This window comes from Calidris pugnax, unplaced genomic scaffold (assembly GCF_001431845.1).
Source record: "Calidris pugnax isolate Ruff unplaced genomic scaffold, ASM143184v1 scaffold18, whole genome shotgun sequence".
In the NCBI taxonomy this organism is placed as follows: domain Eukaryota; kingdom Metazoa; phylum Chordata; class Aves; order Charadriiformes; family Scolopacidae; genus Calidris; species Calidris pugnax.
In genome coordinates this window covers 6424480-6445740 of record NW_015090812.1, presented here as the reverse complement: position 1 = coordinate 6445740, position 21261 = coordinate 6424480, and the positions used below count along the sequence as shown (strand labels likewise).

Below are 21261 nucleotides of genomic sequence, written 5' to 3'. Positions count from 1 at the left end.
AATTCAATAATCAGGTCACCGTCACGGTTCAGCATCTCCCCTCAGTGTTTGTGCACATCAACCCAGCCCTGAATTGATCTAACTCTGCAAGTCAAGCTGGCACCACAGCTTATGTCTTGAGTCACGTATCTTAAATAGTTCCTGTACCCAGAACAAGTAAAGTATTCATTCATCCTCCTCCTTTGCGATGCTTCATTTACCAATTATTATACAGTGATATCAGCATTTCCTCCATTGTCCATATCTGACATTTGTCCTATAGCTTATTCTCCACCTCCATAAGCTAAATGTTCTCAGCTGATTGCCACTTGCCACTCGGCAACTAAGAGTCATCTTGGTAACTCAGATAATCCCATATTGCAGTGCCACCAACTCAGTGTTTTAAGAGCCATATGCATGGCACAGGAAGTCACAAGAAACATACCATTTGCATTATAGTTTCATAGTAATCTTAATAAGCAGCTCTACTATCATGGATACACAATGGTATGGCCCAGAAAAACTAAGATTTCTAAACTTGAGTGCTAAACTGATTTAGATTGAGGGAAAGACATGGCTTGATTAAACCACCCAAAGCCTTCACACGCGTCTCAGTGTGGGCACATCTAAACAAGCACATGCAGTGATATAACTGCCAGTGTGAACTTGAGAAGTGATCTTCTAGCTCTTACTTTAAAAGCACATTCTTCAAAGTGCTATTTTGAGTTTCCTTATACTTAGTCACTTTGAGGGAAACACCAAAGAACAACCACCTTCTTCCTGGAAGGAAATACTTATCTCAGTTTAAACACTTTTACTAGTTGCTATTTAGAAGTCTTTTACTGTTTTATTTATCGTCATATATCGACACAGCTGGGATCTGGTTTCCAGAGTTCCCCCGGAAAAACAGCTGATTGAATTCCACAATAACGACAGCTCTAACAGGTCAGAAAACGCTCTATTGCAATTTATGCTTTGCTGCTTGCTTTGAAGTCACCCAACAGAAAGCCTTTAAAACTTTTATCATAATCTTTTATATTCCACTCGTTTTTCCTTCCCAAAGAGAAATCTGCCTCTAACTAGGTAGTCCTCACAGCTGCTTTCACCAGCTACTAAACACTACATTTTCAGCCCAGCGTGTTGTGAATTAGACATGCAACCCCCATTATTGTCCTACTGCTAACAGGAGTTGTGTGCCCGATTTACCACACACCGCACTTGACCAGTTTCCTCTCTCTACACCTCTCATGGTCTGCATCTTATTTTAAAGATGATGAGACATACCAAAATATATGCTACTACCTAAAAGCTTAACAATGATGGCACTTTTGAAATAAGGATCATAAAAAAAAAATTATAGACAATTCTTCAAAACTGAAAAAGGATGTTTTATTGCAAAAATCTTTCTCCTTCTGATTGTAGAGTTTCCATAATATCTGAGAGGCGAGCACCTTCAAATGCAGGGTGAAGCAGTAGAAGGCTTCCCTTCATCTTCCCTTCTCCCTTTTCCTCAAAAAAGCATCTTAGACTACACACTACTCAAAAATTAGTAAATAAGCCCAAATACATTAACTGATAAAGTGGTCCATCTGTAAGCAGTTTTCCAAATGGCCTACCAGAATTTGAATGAAAACAAGAGGAGTTTGAGAAGGGGAAACATTATATGCATGGTACTCCCCGGACTAGACAGAAAGCTTGGCTTTTTTTTTTTTTATTTACATCAAAAAGCCAAGCAAATCTAGAAAAGCTGAATAACAGCAGTGCCGTACATCTGGTATGACACAAATACCATTTCATTCTCCCTATCCTGGTGTCAGTCCCAAGACACTGTAAACTGGATCACCAAAATTAAACTGGGATTAAAATAACCCCTTTTGGGGCTGTGTGTGTGTTGATGAATGAATGTGAATGAATGCATGAGGGTAAATATATTCCCTGACTTCAGAGTAACACTAATTCTTAGCAATACAACATGAAAATACAGTATTTATCAGGGACCGAACAACACTCAAACATTATCCCTGATACTACTTCACTACCTCTGGCCATATACAGCCATAGCAAACTGCACAGATCTTACCCTGGAGACAACTACTTTTTCAAAAGTTATTGAAATTTTTATCTTTTGCAATCCAAGAACTATTTAAAGTTAGCCCTACAGGGAAGAGTCAGGGATTTAATTCTCTAAATCACCTTACTCTCTATTGATAAAAACAGGGCAAGTTTTTCTGTTGTACCTGGAAAACACACTAAAGATAAACCTGCAAAATCCTGCAATCACAGGGCTTCCTGATCCCAAAGCAGGGAAGGGAAAAGATGCTTTGGCTGCACACACTCTTCAGGGTGCACAGATGAGGGATACCACAACCTCTTCCACGACAGTCATTGTGTTCACCCACTCCTTGGTCCCTAGAGCCCTGGTCAATTGCCTGCCTCCTCCAGGAAGGGATCTGTCGGGTAACAGTATATCAAAATCATAAAGAAGCTTCAGTATATCCCCATGGATCAGGACTGATTTCACTACTGTTATTTGCCACACCTGCATTCAAGGCTCTTTTAAAACAAAGAGCAATTCAGTGTCACCATATGAAAGATTAAGAACCTCACTCTTCCCACAAGAGCGGCTCAAGTTTAGTAGCAGAGATGAAGGCCTAGGTCTGAAACAGAATACATTGACTTCTTGCTTCTCACTGAAATCAACATATTGATGGGAAATTAGAAGACTGAATACTTGACTGAATGTTAGCTCAAGAGGCTGTTCTATATTTGATCTGCAAGTTTAAAATGGCAACAGGCACGCGTTTCCCACAGCTGCAATTCATCAGCACAAAACAGCTGTCATCTCATGCAAAGAAATCAGAAGTCTCTAAGGTGAAACAGAAATGCAATTAGTTTGCATTAAGTCCAGCCTGCTAGAAGTGCAGCGTAACATAAATTACATGTAATTTGAAACTCTAGGTTTAAAAGATTGCTGCAACAACTGAAGGTGAATTTAGGATGTAATCTGTTTTCTGAACAATTTCCACAGATTATTCACATACCCAAACATACCTCATTTACAAGCTGGAAAAGTAAGGAAGACTAAAGAAGTCTTAATATATCTGTTTCTTGATTAAAAGTACTACTTTTTCGTACTGTCATCAGACTCCCTAATTTGTAATTTGCCAAAGATGTCTCCCTTTCCAATCATTCATAAATTTTGTACTGATCTTTCTAGAATCTGCTTGTTTCTCTACTGTGAATAAAGCTATAAGGAAAGTCAACAGAGTTATCAGCTGTTAATACACTGAGTCTTAGGAAACACACGCCCCGTGCAGGACACAGCCTGTAGAGCCAAATTCTACCTCGGACATCTGTGAAAAGTTCCAGACCCGTAATAAGAACAAGGGAATTTTTTGCAAGTTACCTATGATTCATATTTGTCCAGGTATGTGTTTTAATTAAAAGAACTTGTCTTCAATGTAATCAAGATTTATTTTTAGTTGTAAAGCAGATGCCAGACTGATACAATGGAAATTCAAGTATTTAGAGAAGATTCAGTATTTTTTCCAAGAGGATTTGGGTTTTGTTTTTTTCGTTTTTTTTCCTTTTTCTTCTAAGCTTTCTTGATTCAGCTCAAGTAAAAAATGCATCCCTTCTTTCTTAAAGTGCAAGAAACGAGACAGAATTCAGAAGCTGTCTTCATTTCATTGCTGGTCTCACCACTCAAACTGCTGTCAAGTCTACCAACTAAATTGGTATTTTACGCCGTTCAGCCCCATTGCCTACTAACATCTGGCTGGTGTTCCATTCACATAAATTCCAGCTAACTACTTGCAGATGAAGAAACATCTTTCCATCCAAGGAAAATTTTAGAAGGCTCAGTGGAATCTACTGCCAACCACATCGCGTTTTTCAGACTGTGGAAACCTCGCCTATTTAAGTTTTATTTAAAAAGTTAACTAGAATGTTTATAATAAGTAATGACATTTTAATTATGCACAGCATAACAATGATGAGCATTCACAGTCAAACACCCAGTTTAAATTGTCAGGTGCTACTTGGAGAACCTGGCTCCAACACTTGCTGGCACACCTTAACACATGCTACAGCACAGGCACATGCTCTCAGGCTCGGGTTTGTATGTGAATGGAACTCAGACCCACATGCAAATTGCATGCACTCCTTCAAGTCAAGTAGAAGAGCCAATATCCAATTTACATGCAAAAAATTAAGTTTCCAGATACACAAAGGCAGACATAAGAAACAGCATGCTAAGTTTGGATGCACAAATTTGAACCGAGTTTCAGTCACCGAGCGCATCTTCAGCACAGCAGTACCACATTCTAATAGCAAATAAATTAGTAAAATATTTGAAGGTATTCCAAGGGTACCATCTTCAATGAAAAGGATGAGCTTTTTATTTTGTCTTTTTTCCCTTTTATTCCAACATAATGGTTAAATAATTGTTATAAACCAAAACAACTGAGCAATTGACTCAAGATACTTAAAATTTAAATCCAAATTACACAAACCTGCATTTTGTAACATGTGTTGATAGACGGGACACTAATATAAAAAGTTTTTTGAATTATTTTTAACAATCCATTATTTTTCAACTAGCACGGCTGTTAAAAGCCATTGCTAAGAAGTTCAGGAACAAATCACATTCTAATGAGCTGCTAATGGGAGTAGGGGGCAGAAAACAGGAGGCAACACAGTCACTTACATAACAATAAACAAAATCCCTAACTGAAAAGAATAAAGTGGTTTTAAACCAAATCTTAATTCCACTGCCTTTCTTTCTTCTTAAACTGGAACATATTGGTGTATTTTGCAGATGACGCTTTATTATCTTTTTCAGCATATACTGGAAGGTCAGAGACTCTTTAAAATACAGCTGCTTAAAATGGAACTCTGATTCAACCATACTAGCACAAAGACCTCTACTATCATTAAAGAAAAAACCCAGACGTACATAGCATACAAATTTGACACATATTGTACAGCCATAGCAGAAAACCCTTTTAACATTCAATGTCCAGTTTAACAACCACCGCTATTCTTCAAATACGTTTCCATTACTATTGATCACACTTGCAAAATTCATTAAAACTAGTCCCATTTAAGTCCGGCACTTACCACTACCTAGTCTTAGAAGCAGTACATCCTGGAGCCTCCTGTTCAAGTCTCTGAGCTCTTTCATTTCTGACACGAGTGCCCCATACTCCTTTAGCTTCTTTGCCTGTTGCACAAGCTGTCTCCGCGTTCTCTCGAGCTCCTGTTGAATGTGTCTCATTTCTTCTTGTTGCTGTTGGTAACTCCTCAGCAATTCTTCATACAGAATCCGAGGAACTACAGCATCGTCCATGTTGTTCATGCCTTCTGAAGTCTCCATAAAAGCCTCCTCAGGGCTGGAAGTATTACTGAGACTCATCCCATTCTGTTTTTCAAGCCGAGCAACAACTGCTTCAATGCTTTTGTGTGTACCTTCACTTTGTTTCCTCCCATCTTGTCTCTGCATGTTACAATAAAAAAATAAATAAATTAGGAGAGCAGCAAGATGTAATACAAATTACAATTCTACAGGCTTGGGAACTGTTAATATTCTTGTTTTCCAAAAAAAGCAAGACACAGTCTGCCTGCAAAAATGTTTTGCCTAACAGATTCTTGTGAAGATACATCATAACTATCATGCACGCATAATTCAGCTAAATGCATATACAAATTTCTGAGGCCTTTCTTTCTGCAGTTTTGCAACATTCGCAAGCTGAGTGTAAATAGGTCACTTGATTCCGTATACAAAGATAATTACTTTCTTTTTTAAAAAAAATTGGATTTGGTTCTTTCTTCCTTTAAAGCTCACCCCTAACATTTAGATTTCCGACAGCAATTGATTTTCTGATAAGTAAGAGAAAGAATCAGCTACGTGCTGTGCTATGTTTGTCACCTGCAACGGCATCCAAGATGAAAGCAGCATACCATCCAAAGCTGGTTTGTGAACAGAGGGCTTGTCCTTCCCACACTTCAGGAGACAAAACCTCCTCTGACTGATTCCTCTAGCACCTTCACCCAACTGCCTGATGCAAGTGACTGAGTTAACACTATCAGCAAACACTGAGAGGCAACTGAAAACACAGAAGCTGGAGACAGAATACATCATCCAGTCTCATCTTCCTCATCAACTGATTCCTCCTGTATTAGTACTGCATTGCAGAGGCTTCACATCCTTTCAGCTCTCTGCAGAAATTTACCTTCAGTCACCTCCACAAACCCTAGAAATTAAAGAACACGTCTTTTCTGGGGCCTAAATAGTGGCATTAAAATGTGACTGTACAGGTAAAAAGTCACAAAGTTTTATCGGCCAAATCTGGAAAAAAGCATTTGAACTTCCAAGCAACTGCAAGGAAAGCAAATGTATCTCATAGGTTAGAGACAAGAAGCTGACACTATCAATTCCCATACCACAATATCCATGAGTAATGTGGCAGAAAATAAGATTATTTGATGTTATGCCTGTTCCACGCATGTTATAAAAAAAAAAATAATAAAAAAATATGTTGGCCCACCATAAAGAAATGTACTAGTATCATTCCTGCAGCTGCAAAACATATGAAGCCACAGAGCAGTATTTTATTCTGAAGCTTGGCAGACTTTTAAAGAAATCATTGATATCAAAAAATAAATACATTTACATAGTGGTTTTCTGACATCTGGTCCTAAAAAGGCAACTGGCAGTTACGCTGGAGGGATGCAGCCCTGTCAATTTGTCTTCTCACCCACTGCTGTAGTTGGTAATTCTCAGAGCACCCCTTCCAATTCCAGACAACCAACACGCAATAGGTCACAAGTGCCACCAAGAACAGCTGCTCAACATTCATGCAACTGGTGACTTTTAAAGCATTCTGGGCCAAAGTGGAAGAGCATTGTTCCAAAAATCTCAAATAGCAATTAAACTGTGCAGACGGTATAAACAGGAAAATGTTCAATTGCACATAAATCAGGTTTTGAAAACCTGTACCCCCCCCCCCCCCCATAATTTGACTCAATTTCACCAAACACAGTGTTTTAAGGGGATCAAAAAGCAGGCCTGGAATTCTTAAGCTATGACATCTGAATATGCCCCAAGCACTTCCAGCTTCAAAGAAAAAAAAAGAAAAAGAAAGAAAAAAAGAAAAAAGGAAGAAAAAAAAAAGGAAAAAAGGAAAAAAGGAAAAAAAAAAGGAAAGACTTCAGTACCTTACTGTGTCTAAGCTCCACATCTTCTTCCCCATAATCTGTAACCTCCCCAGCTTCTTCTACGTGACTGAGAGAGAGTTTGGGGATTTTAATTTTCTTCTGCATCACACTGTTCTCAAGGTCAGTTTTGTCCTCTAAAACGTATATTAAAAATAAAATTTTGTTACATTAATCAGCGTTCTTACTTCCAAATATTCCATGACTTAGTCAAGACCATTTAAAAGAAAACCTCCCATGCTTCAGTCCCCTCATAATACTATGATCAAACTAACCCACGGTGTAACTCAACTGATGCTCACTGACAATTCTAGAGTTTCAACAGGGGATCAATCTGGCCAAACACAAGAGTAAATACTGTAAAATGCCAAGCTAAATTCATGTGAGTGATCAAAAGCACCAGTGAGTAGCTTGTACTATCACTAAAATAAGAATTCAAGCTGCTGTAAATAAAACAACTTCTGTACAACAACATCTGTATTGCTTTAAATTATGTTTACCAGCAGTATTTTCATATTCATAATCTGTTGATGCAGTTGAAACTCAGCTTAGATTTTAAGTCAAAATAAGCTTGGTAACCCATCCTATACTCGAACCATCATCTGTCACCAGTACAGATCTATTTGCACACACAGCAGATTCTCCTGTTCTGCAAACTGCAGGGCTGGAAAAGGGGATGCTGCTGGACAGATTGAAAGGGCTTTATAGAGAAGTTGCATATGGACCAAATCTGTAACAAAATTACTGTACGACCCCTATTTCATTAATTAATGGTACTAATCCTTTTCCTTCAGATATACAATGCCAATAAATGATTGTATTAATCTTTGAATCCCATAAAAAATTGATGTAAAATATTTTCAAGTCTGAAACGTTCTAACAAATCTTAAAATTAAGTATTTCAAAACATTATTCTGAAAACAAGTTTGAAATATTTTAATATTCCTGAAAAGGTGCAAAGGGGATAGTGAATCTAGAGTGTGTGATCCACAAAATTCTTGCAGAGCAAACAAGGTCTTAAAAGATGCACAAGTTTGGCCACCTGTTCAAGACATTGACAAGGAGAAATGTGTTTAAACTCTGAAGTGTTGTCTTTGTACATTGAAAGCTTAGGAATAAGAAAACATTTTGAGTCTTCTTATCCACCTGCAAAGTGTCTATTTCACAAAGTGTCCCATGAAAATTTTTGAAAGTGCCAATGAGGATGGCATTTGTGAGTGCTTAGTTGCATTGACTTTTGCTTTCTCAAATTAGCATCTCTCCACAGGACTTCAAAATGGTTAGTGTTGACAGTGTAGAAAAGGGAAACAAAGGTAAATCACTGTTTAATGAGGAGCAAGGCATTCATTAGAAATGAATTACACAGATGAATGCAATTCATTTTGTTACAGATAGAAATGGATCTCAAGTCGGCAAATGGTGATATTGCAGCCCAAGGCTATGTAAAGAGAATAGGCACAGAACATGCAGAATAAGACATTAGACAACCTGAAATGAAATGCAGATGGTAGCAATAAATACTAAGACAGATGCAAAAAGAAACAGATAATCAACAAAAACCAGCTCGGCTTATTTTAGATCATTCTCCATTCCCCAGAGCATCATGGATGCTTATCCCAGTAAAACAAAAAGGCAATCCAACTGTTTCAGTTTTGAAAAATAAACCCCTACGTTTTCATTTATCTGGAAAATGTAGGTTCATCAGAAAAGTAAGATAACCCAATTCTACTGTGAGACAGCAGAGGAGAGAATAACAGAGCCCTTCCTAAGCAAAAAAAAAAATACAAATTTACAGACTAAAGGACAGATTGATGGGTATTGGTATATTCTTGGAAGGACAGAAATTTAAAAATAAATAAATCCATATTGAATGAAAAAAACCCAAACAAATCAACTTTTTCTGTGACTATGTATTTTGGGGGATCTGATAGATTGAGGAATTCTTTGCTAAAATATGTTCTCACAATTCCTTTGAGGAAGAGCAGCACATGCAGACTGCAGAGCCAGCTTCTCTAGACTGCTTTGCCAAATCATCTTCCACAGAACGTGCAGATGAACTCCTTCTACATTTAAAGAATGCAGATCAGTCTCTGTGCTCTGAAATAACCCTTGGCCTCACAACAAGATGGATGCAATCCAATTACTTCACACAGTTGAAAAAAAAACCTGTCTGCTGGCAACTAGCTGAGGTCACCAGTAGCCAGAACCCCAGGCAAACTGGAAACGGACACCAGCCATCCTTCCCAGGGCCAGGGAAAAGCAAGTCTTGAAACACTCATGAAAACGGGGTCACAGAGGAGCAAGAGCATGTGCAGACTACAGTGGAAGTCAGCAAATACTTTCTGACAAATAAAACAACACTAAAACAAAAACAATTTGGAAGAACAGAAATATTTATCTTCTGATTTTGGCTTTTTATTATTAAGTCCATTTATAAAGGTTATGAATACATCTTGTGCAGTGAACAAGAGAAACGGAAGAAAACAGTCTCAGGTCAAATAAAACAATTCAAATAGCCGAATTCTTCATTCTCTCTACTCCTCTCCCAATTTCTCAGTTTGCCTATGACATCTATGTTTGCAAAACTTCACTGGTGGACCGAAGGTAAACGTTTATTCATACAATGTTCCTTACAAATGCTTAGTTTATACGTTATTGGTGTGTAACTATCAACATGGTTCTCTTTCACATTCGGTAAATCTTTACATTTGACTTTTCGATTTTACTGTTTATCCTGTAAATGAATCAGTAAGCTGAAGAAAGAAACTCTTTTCTCCCCACACAAAATTTGAAGAGACAATGGTGAAAATGACTGCATATAAGTTAAAGCTGAGGAACTTTTAATTTATTCAATGAACAAATAATTTTATGTTCCTCTGCCTTACAACAATATGTATAATATTTTCTTACATATGCCCTGGTCTTTGTAGGCCTATTTATACCTAACACAATTCATCTAGTGTGCTGGATATGAAAAAGCCTTTTGGTTTTCTTTTTTTTTTTTTTTTTTTAAAGTGCATTTCTAACCTCTGTTGTCTTCTACATTATCTGCAGACAAAGCCAGAAAAATCTTATTCTGAATTTGAGGCTAATGCTGGAGTACTGGCTCGTGTCCTGTAAATATTAATGGAATTTGGGACGGGGTTGGAGGGAGCGAGAGGAGACCAGGGGGAGCAGTAGGAGAAACAGAAACATGATTTAGAGCAGCTCTTCTTAGGACGCTCCATCTGTTGTTGTGCCAGCCTACAAAAGACAGGTACAAAAGAATAATGCAGCAAAAAGCAAAACACGCACGATTCTGAGCCAGAAGAAAACCAGGATATGAACCAAACGGCTGGACAAGCTGCAGTTCAGTGCCTGAAGCCACAGAACATGCTAAGAGAGAGGAGAGCAGGCTTGTAGCTCTGAGCCTCATTTTGCAATGACCCAAATTTGTCCACAATCACACAACCTTGCTACAAGTTAAAAATTATACCTTCCCTTAGGTGGTCATGATCAGATCCTGGTAAAATTGTGTCTGCTGTTTTTCCTATACATGGCTAAGTGGTTCAGGGATACCTGCTACTGAGAACCAGCACTTAACGCAGCTAATTAAGTACTTGTAACAAAATACACAGGGTAGAAGCAGGATACAAGAATGGGCAACATTGATGCCCTCTGCCCTTTAAGAAGGGACATTCCAGAAGACATATGCAAATTATGAAAAACTGCTTTTGTGCACAGTAGCCATAATGCCAGAGAAAACTGTATTCTGTGATTTGATAAACAGAATAAAGCATGCTGGAATAACTGCACTCCAGGAAAAGGTCAGACTTGGAGAGACCTCACCAATCAACTCACAAGGTACTGAAGTTCAGGCTCAAGAGCCAGCTCACATGACAGCACCATCCCCACCATGAGGCCACCTACCAAAGTTGTTCGGGTAGTTAAGAAGAAATGAGAAATTTCAGAGTGGCTGGGAAGACATTTGGCCTCAGTAGTGCCGCAAGAACAGCCAAAAAAGCAACCCTGCACTAGAGAATCTGTATCAACTAGCAAAGGATAAACTGTTCCTGGAATGTTTTCTTCATTCAGGCCTTCATTTCAATGTCGGGATGGGTGGATCCAGGCCAAAAGGTAATAGCTTTAAGTCTAGAGCAGCAGAGAACTGAGGCAGACAAAGCCACTTTGACGGGGCAGGAAGTGAGTTGGTTAAATTCGAGTGAAAATATGTTAGTGCTTTAAAATTGAAAACCCTATCACGAGATGTAGAATAAAACTATGGAAATCTCAAAGTCTCCCTAAAACATTCCTTACTTTCTAATTTAGAAGTAAGGACTGAACAAACTAATCCCTTCAAAAAATAGTTCAAATGCTGATTTTTTTTCCACCTTTGGAGTAAAAGCTGGAAAAATAGAGGAAGAGAGCTCTGGACTCCAAATGGATGAGGGATGGCAGGTCTGGGATCAGTTCAAATAAGGGGCTTGGCGATGCTATAAATCTTACGATAATAAAACGAAAGAACCTTGAGCAAAATTTGTCCTTCCACTAAGCCTTCAAAAAAATTCCACCCCTTGTGAAAAATGATACACTGACAGATGAAAAAATTTACCATCACCCTTCCTATTTCCAGGCGTATACCCAACACATATGGGCAACACCTGTACAAAATTCCCCCCACACTGCTGCACTGAACCGCTTCGCTACCGATTTAGTCAGGCTGCTTCTACACAGCAGAGAAAGTCACCTGCCTCGGCAGGTTGTGCATCGGTTGCAGTTCATAAAGTACAAGACACTTAAAAACCAAAGCAAAAAACCCACAAGCAAAGGTACACTTGGTGCTTCAAAGCAAATACACACACCAAGCACAACAGGGCATGGATTCCTATGGGCCACTTAAGCAGATATAAACAATAATCAATATTGCTGTGACTGAAAAGGAAAACAGCATGATAGTAAAAAAAAAAAATTAAGGAAAAAAAGCACCACCTAGTTTATTTGAAAGTGGAAAAAAAATAATTATAAATTACTTTCTTAGCTAATTTAATGCAAACATTAAAGGAGGACTTAAACAGGAAGAACAGAAGAGATTTCAGAAAACGTAATGATCCTGCTGGCTGAGAAGATACTCAGATACAGTTTTTCTTCAGAAGAAAAACTCACCTCATAAAAAACATCTCTCAGCTAGTAGTACACTGAGGTTAAGAGCACTACCAAAGAAGAAGAAACTCAGAATGACAGTAACAGACAACACAGGAAACAGTCATAGAAATGCAAAAGTTATTTGAAGAGGACAGGTGCTATCGAACTTGATGCAGCCAAAAGGAGGGGGTGAGTGCAAAAGAGGGTTCAACTGAGTGCTCACACAGTGAATTCAGGATTTAGATGGTATAATTTACTATACTGGTTTGCCTTTTTTTTTTTTTTTTCAGACTAGGAGAGCTTTGTTGGAAGAACAAAGAAAAAGAGATTACAGAAACAAGCAAAGGGCACAGTGAAAACACTACGTCCAGTATATTTAGTTGGACAGAAAGGTAAAGCTGGGTGTAAGCAACAAAGTAGATAAAGAAGCATATGAGAAAGCAAGACTTTGGGTTGGGAACGACAGAAAAGATCATTTCCCCTCCCCAATCTAAAATCAAGGGAAACAGACAAAAACGGTGGTAAAATATGTTGGGCCATCCTAAACACAAGCTGAAAGAAAGATTTGTGCATAAGAATATCAGAAATGCCAGCTGACAACAAGTTTAAGTAAGAAAAGTTAGGAATGAAAAGGTAGAGCTGAGAGTTACCATCATCTGGGCTATCATCTGGGGCTTTGAGCAACCTGGTCTGGTGGGAGGTGTCTCTGCCCATGGCAGGGGGTTGGAACTAGATGATTGTTAAGGTCCCTGCCAACACAAACCATTCTATGACTCTATGAGGTGCCAAAAGCCTGAATCAAGACTATCCCCTGATCACAGAGAAGAAGCCACACCTGTTTTGTACAAAGGCACTAAGAATGAAGAAAAAGAAATTAGGAGCCAAAGTCCTAAAAAAGTGGAGGAGAGATTATATAAACAACTTCTATCTCCAGGCTCTGGCCGAAGTCCTACATCAAGGCTGGTTCTCCCTTATTTAATACAATAACACAAGTAAATTTGCAGATCATGGACCTGCTGCTGCTCTCACAAAACACAAAGTCTACCATGCCAGCTACTGAAGGAACAAAATATGAGGTCTGAATGTAAACTTTTTCCTCTAAGAGAGCAACAGAGATACTCAGTTTAATATTTCTAGGGGAGTGAAGAGTTTTTGATAAAGATCCCCATTTGTAGACTAATTTCTAATGCACATGAAGACATTTAAATATTTTCTAACATTCTCCTTTTGCACATGCTCATATATCATAGTGTTCAGATCAGTCCAGATCTAAGTCAGACTGCAAGAAAAACTTAAATATATCTTCTTTCTTATTTTCCATTATTAATACGTTATCTATTTCTTAACTCAAAAGTTAATACAAAGTCTCTTTAAAAATAATTAACCAAAAGCAACACGGTTCAAAACTAAAACTTTGCTAGAAATAATTATTATTCTTTTATTCTTTGTCAGCAAAACTCTCCCTTCCATTTAACTTTTAGCAGTATTAGAAGAGTGTCTGCAGTAGAAACTGATAGAGCTGGAAGAGCAAGTAAAGACAAGACATTAAGCTGAGAAACAGGAAATCATGTTCTTTACAAGACTGGGGACAGTTTTAATCCTGGATCCAATATTTACTTAAATACTGACCTTGAATAACTAAACCTTTCCATCTTACTGGCCCCATCTACCTCACTAAAGTGTTGTGCAGATTTGTTAATATTTGTACAATACTCTGAACATGTCGAACACAAAGGATTATAGCTATTATGGAACAACTCTCTTAATCCTTTCTGAAACAAATACAGTAATACAATATTACCATTAAATTAAAAAAAAAAAAAAAAATGAAAACCCTGAAAACAAGTAGGATGTTAAAATCTTTTACATCTTTTCTCTGTACCTGCATATGAAACTCAACTATGGGAATTATGTTTCAAAAGTTTGAACATGATATTTTACAAAAAACTATTTACAATAAAAGGCATTTCTTTCTTTAAAAGTTCAAAAGTTCATTTAAAGAGATCATCAATCTCAATGACAGCTACAATTTGTCAACCTGGCTGCCCTGACCAGTCAGTCTATATCATACTGCAATATTATATTAGAACCAAACTCTGATTAGGATTTCATGATCACAAAGGCCACAAAGCCATGGAGATATCACCTACCAGCTATTCAGCAGATAAAGCAGATAAAGCAGCAGCCTACAGGGAACACTCTAGGAAGCCTCCACAACCATCTCTGCCCAAGCTTGCTATGGAAATAGTAGGTGGATTTATGCATTTTTTAGGTTGCATACAAAAATTACAATGTGGTTCTGACTCTACTGTTTTTAAAGGGTCTCTTAAAAAAAAGCAAATAATCAACTGACTGGCACTTAGGCAATCCACTGGGGGAAAAAAAAAATGTTTTACTGTTAAATTATGAAAACAAAAACATTAACTTACATTTTTTTCCCCGCTTTTCACTCCCCTGCAAATTTTAGCATATTTTAATTAGTAAGTGTTAGTTACCATAGCTACCATAACCATACTATCTTTGAAGTCAATTTTATTAAAATCATGAAATTCATATTTTTATTGTATCGTAGTTAAGCTTATACAACATCTACAAGCATAACTGGGGTTACCTGGTGCAATGTATGTAGTAAGACCAAGAGAGAAATAACAACAGTGTAGATCACCTGCATGTCTTTATGTCATTAAAAAAGAAATAAATAAGCAACTTCTGACTATTAGGGCAAAGCAAAAAGCTAATGTGACCAAAGAACAAGCAGGCCAGTTGAGAAGGGTTTAAGATCCAAAAAAAAGATATCTATTTCCAGAATAAGTACGGTGATATAGGAAAAGAGAAGACTAAATATAAGTGTAAAATCTTCTTGGACAGATAAATCCCAGCTTTTTAATTCCTTTTTACTGGCACTTTATCCTGCTGATGACATAACCATCACCACTATCATAAGGGTTACTCTAAGCAACTACATACCAGCTACAGTTTTAAAACTTCCAAAATTTTTTTGCTGCTGCCATTTCAGCTGTGTGCGAATGTGCGATATTGAGACTTCAACTCTGAATAAACAGAAATGACACAAAAGAACCCCAAAATCGTGCTTTTCTGTAAACCCTTCATATCTGAGATATGCTCCTACAATAGAATTTAGAAGGGGAAATAAACCTCACCCTTCACCTTAAGAGGGTTAGAAATAAACCAGAAATGGATCAAACACAAAATAAGTGTGAAATTTAGCTCTAAGTATTCTTTAGGAATACTGCCACACTTGTATTCAGGACTATATTTAAGAGTGTGATGTAGTTATTCCGTTACACAAAATGATTAGGTGTAATCTCTGCATATAGCCAGATCTTCCACCTAGCAAAAAGGTAACACAGCAGTAGCACAGCAGTTCAGTATCTGACAAAGTAGGCCGTGCACCTCAAACATGACAGTAGAAAAATAGAAAGCCTTAAAAAAATAAAAAGAAATTTTAAAAAAATATCATATTTTGAACAAGGTTACCTCAGCATTGCCTATGCTGCCAGGCTTATTTTTTGTTGGTGAGGTAGAGAGCCATTTGCAGGGCCAGCCCTGGTGCCCAGGTACAGCAGACAGACAGACAGACAGCCCAATCAGGTGGACCTGGACTTGCTCCTCAAGGACAGCAACACACAAGCTTGTCCACAGGGACTTCAGAACTATCCCGGGAAAAATCTAAACAATTAAAAAGTCTGCAAGGAACCACTACACTGAAAGGTTTCCTACAGCCTCCTCTTGTCACTTCTTTACTCAGGACAGCACTCAGAATCACCCAAGGAACAGCTGCAGGCGTTTTGGTTTTTTCCTGGTGCCATTTCTCCCCAGGTCCCTCTCACACGCCATATGAGTTGCATATCATGACAGAGAATAGACCTAGAGCTTTCTATGAACAAAAAGTAAGCAAATGCTGTCCCTACCACGGTAGTTTGTTCAGTCTACAGACTGGGTGTGGGAAAGTAATGGAAGATTGGCCAGGAGGACTGTAAATACGCTCAAGTGACTCGCATGTGGGGTGCTGGAAAACACATCTATCACACTAATTGTTGCTGAGTTTTGTGTGCTCAACAAGTAGAACATCTGCACTTAGACAACACAGGCCTGGGATGGACTCAGGGGCACCTTACCAAACACACCTGGGATTCTTGCCCTACTGTTGAAGAGATCAAAGCCCAGCAGAAAACTCTGCTGGCCAGAATTCTTGAAATACAGGCCCAAAGAGCAAGTGGGGGCTCTCTTGTTCCCTCACTCCCTTGCTTACAAGGACTCTCTTGCTAATAAGGACTCTCTCCACGGTGCTTGCATCCCCTGCTTGCCTGCCTCTGCCCGGGTGCTGCTTCAGAGGTTCCCCGATCCATGAGGTAGTGACATCAAATTTGTTCTTTGCCCTTAATCCATGGTTTTGTGGTTGTTCCTGCGTCCTGCCTGCATCAGCTCACACACTGGGAAAGGAAATGCAACACGTGGGCAACGTATGAGCATGGGTACACAGTGGCCACAGCTATGACCCACCGATTCACTCCAACTCCCCAAACAGCCCCATGTGCATTTTTTTCCCTGTGTATTAAAGACACACAAGACTACAGAAATACCAATGAAAGCTTCACGTTAATGTTACACATCAAGACCACTTCCTGACCTAAATGTTGTACATCCCTGATATAATCCAAGATATCTCAGCTTGAAAATTTTCACCTATTCCATCACTTGGCAAAGATCCTCTCCTCCACCAGCTATCCATATGGAAGAAGTCTACTTCAACTTCTTAGTGTGTATCCACCTTCTACCTTACTCAAAACTCAGTCCTAGAATCCTTTAATTTAAAATTGTTTGGGGAACAGAGATTTCATATCTTTCTGAAATACGCAGCAAATTACCTCACCATGAACTGCACGGCCTTTTAAAGATTTAAAAAATTGTGTACCCTGTTTTAAGAAGTGGAGCATAATATTTTACAAAGGGGCAAGAAATTACATGGATGCACACGGGTATTAGCAAGTCTGCTGTGGCAGCTAGAGAATTGCTTAAAGAATCTGATGGAGATGTGTTTGTTACGATTATGAGGGTGAGAAATGCTGAGGGCAGCATCTGTAAAGAACAATTATTTACTGAATCAGGAAACAATGCCTCCAATTAGGAGATAGTCACTATTAACTTGTTAAAAAACATAGCCTGAAGTAGTGAACTTTAAAAACTCCCTAAACTTCAGTTCATTCCACTTAATACTCATCACTTTGCAAAGCAAGAAAAGGCTTCAACAAGGTCACCTAAGGATCATGCTAGCTCCTGTAAGGTGTCTATGATTATAGACAAAATTCTGCTTGAGACTATATTGGACAAGTGTGAAAAAGTTGCAAGTGGCACACATATTTCCAGAAAAGGGACCAGAAAAAAAAGCTTTTCAGCATTTTGAGGAGAGGACAGAAAAGAAGAAAAAAAGAAGGGTGTGGATGATCAGAAAGACAGACTCAAACTCTTCCTGAAATGCCGTCTACTATTTTTGTATTCTCAACAAGATACACCAGTTAACTTGCCACCTCAAAAAGTTGCTATATAGTGAAACTCTAGTCTGCTGAGCTGTATTTTCCATTCAAGAGGTAAATAAAATTATTCCTTTATTACTATATGGCATCAGTTGCCAGTTAACCAAATGCTGAACTTGTTATGGCTGAACTCGTCATGTCAATATGCCTTCTATGGCTTGAAGGTCTAGAACTTTGAGTCGGGAGTTAACATGTCTGGTTGGAGCCCTAGTCTTTGGCTAACTTTTGAAAAAGTTGAAGGTTCCCAGACAAGCACATACCACCACTATCAGCAGTTCCCAGCCATATGCACACAGACACAAGAAAAGCATACAGCTGCACAGGGCAGATCTATCACTCCGCTGCAATACATACTGCTTCTTACTGAAGTATGGGGAAGAAGAGTATTTATCTCCTCAAGTCTATCGCAATTACTTGATACTCTGAGCATGCCCAACTTCCTTTTTTTTTTTTCTCTTTTAAAATTTGTGATACCTTTACAGCAGTGCTCTCTCCTCTGCAGCAACAATAACATTCCTCACAGGTGTACAGGCTTCCAACCATCCAACCTCGCCACAAAAGATCAAAGAATTGCTTCTAGACTCTCTTAAATGAGGACAACTGTTTCATGAACTCTTTGCATAACCAATGCTCCAATAAACCATCGTACTATGGGCACGAACATGATCTCTGTGTGAACTCCTACTTTACAAGGGGACTGCCTTGATGCAGTCCTGAGTGATGTGCTCCAGGCAATCCTGCTTTAGCAGGGGACTTGGACTAGATGATCTCTAGAGGTCCCTTCCAACTGTGACAATTCCGTGATTCCATGAAAAGTTTGAAAAGTATCTAAATTTCTTTAAACAACATAGGAAAGGAAAACTCTTCTCAAAAGAAAAAAAATGTGATGCTAATGCAGGTCTTGTATCTGTGTTCTTGCTCCACTCCTCCTGTTTTTTAGGTTTCTAGAAAGTAAAACCAAGTGGATCTGTTTCTCAGACTATGATTAACTCCCGCTGCATGGACAGCATTCGATCGTGAAAATATATATAAATAGGTACAACTTTGCTTATTTGAGTAGCCTTGTTAAATCAGCATATGAAGATTGGGCCCCATTCAAACTGAAAAAGAATATTTTGCAGGCTCAAAAAAATATATGACTCTTCCCCCCTTATTAAATTAAACAAACAACAAAAAAGAATATCTGTACTACAACTTTAGTCCTGAAGCCTGTTCCTAATGAGGAATCCTTGGACCAAAGCAGTAAATCCTTAAAGTCACTGATATACTAATTTGTGCAGACAAGGGTTCCTTCGAAAAATTCAGAATCAACTTACTATGTGTATTTTACACATAAAAGCAACTTTATATACATTATTTACATTACTACTAAAGTAGGCTGGAATCCCGTAGAATGAAAATTTTTATACTAGTATAGGAAACGTCACTGCAGACTAGTAACATTATTTTTTTAAACTAAATAAGCAGTTTGCATTACAAGTCTGATGTTACGTTCGCTATAAAAAGTTGTAATAATCTGTGAAAATAGAGTTGGTCATTATAAAATGAAAACTGTACTAAGATGTCTTAATGTAGCATCAACTACCTCCCCAGGATTTAAACCATAATAGAAACAAACACTGATATGAAAACTTTGGGGAGAAAGTGACAACTTTAAAGTAAGTAACAATCTGTTGTATACAAAGGATTAATGGCATTTTTACATGGTGCAGGGTGGAAAGAAAAACAGAAGAATTCATTTGGTGTTCAGGTGAGAAGTTTTCCAAGCATGCAAATTACAGATCTAGTCAAATATATTGAGATGTGATAGATGTAATAAAGATAGCTCTATGTTTCTTTGTGTTCCTTGCTCAGCAGGAGAATTTCCTGTAGAAATTAAAATCTCTGGGGAGCAATTAGTGCAAATCACTAATACAGGTAACAAGCCTCGTTCTCTGGAGGATGCAGCATATATTGGTTTGTTCTGGTTCAAGAGAGATAAAACAAAGGGAACCTGTAGAGAAGAACACTTCTCTTCTGTACGTACAGACTCTGCCTGGAACAAGGGAATTGAAAAAGTAGGTGTACTTTCTGTGGGAAAAACTCAGGCTCAACACATGAGCAAAATGGCTGGTACTTAGTATTTCCTTGGAACACTTTAGTTACTTTGAGATGAGCATAAGGAACAGAAAGGGCATGGTGGCTGTGGTTCCCTAACGAGAAAGAGGAAGATGAAGTCCAACTGGGATGCCTTTGAGAAGAGGCCAAGCAAACCCCAAAAAGTGACACCACTGTCTTCCATGGATGTGATGGGTAATTGCAAGAAATACTTCATATACCAATTCTCCTCTGCTATACACAGGGCAGACAAAGCACAGGCTGGCACAGGACAACAAAAACTTAGCAGGAGAATCCACTCTTCTGGTAGGCTATCTTCTTAGTTCTGCTGAACTCCTGGAGTTGCAAATACTGAGAAATTGGAAAAGCTTTACAGAGAAACAACGTACATGTTCCCCTGTTTGTTGTTCTTTCCAAGAATTATGGCTTGGCCACTTATGGCCACTACTGGAAACGGGAAAATGGTAAAAGTTACTGTCTGAGTCAGGGACCAAGTGGACCACCAGCAGGTTGAACTGGTATAGGAACTGATATTTAAAAAAATGAAAATAAAATTTAGAAATATTAGTTTTACATTAACACCAAGTTTCTCTGTTTAGAGACTAGAAGTCAGCATTCCTTCTCAGAACTCCACACTAGATGGAAGAGTTTATATAAGCCCATTCCATATTTGGGGAAACAGACATAAGCAGTATTTCTCCCCAAACAGAAAGGTCAGGATCAGAACTCAGTGTCCTCTTTGCTACCCAGAACTCAGTGTCCTCTTTGCTACCCATCTCTAATGGTCATCGCCATCTTTCAACAGCCTGTTGGGCAAGTCCACACTAGCCAGTAATTTGCTACAAACAACAACTTCCTTTCTATGTCAACTCTGACCATAGCAGTGTGTTTTCTGTGGCTGCAAGGAAATTACAGAAAGTCTTCGAAGCAACACGCTGCTAAAGAGTTGCGATTTGGGGGGCACACATGGCACAAGGGCTGAACTAATTTAAACAGCCAAAATATGTGTTTATTTCTTAGTATACACTTTAATTGGTCTTCTTTGCTAGAGTGACATTTTTAAGTTAAAGATGAAACAAACCAAATGTAGCAAAACCAAGCTTAACAAGCATAGCAGCTAAAGGTCTGGTTCCACTATTGCCTTCCAATTTGTGAAGTCACTTAAACTAACAAAAGTGGATATAAACCAGTACCCCTCTAATTTGGCAACATGCTGCCAAACTGCAAAGGTATATAAATGACTCCATGCACTATAAATACTCTGTGTATGAAAACCTTAACTTTTTTTTTTTTA

At 38.4% G+C, this 21261-nt stretch overlaps 2 protein-coding genes across 4 annotated transcripts in view; both read right to left on the bottom strand.

Moving 5' to 3' along the window:
* The window catches only part of AGBL4 (ATP/GTP binding protein-like 4), a 961744-nt gene that overhangs the window by 364839 nt on the left and 575644 nt on the right, over positions 1-21261 (bottom strand). The gene's annotated exons all lie outside the window — the stretch shown is intronic.
* BEND5 (BEN domain containing 5) overlaps positions 1-21261 on the bottom strand; it is a 32758-nt gene that overhangs the window by 10865 nt on the left and 632 nt on the right. Inside the window, exons 2-3 of one of the 3 annotated variants that reach the window (XM_014939357.1) lie at positions 7198-7331; positions 5107-5476 (exon numbers count right to left, since the gene is read on the bottom strand). In XM_014939357.1, the coding sequence (XP_014794843.1) occupies positions 5107-5476; positions 7198-7331 (504 nt within the window). Of the gene's footprint in view, positions 1-5100; positions 5477-7197; positions 7332-21261 lie in introns of all 3 variants that reach the window. The other 2 variants (XM_014939356.1, XM_014939359.1) reach the window with 2 other exon arrangements.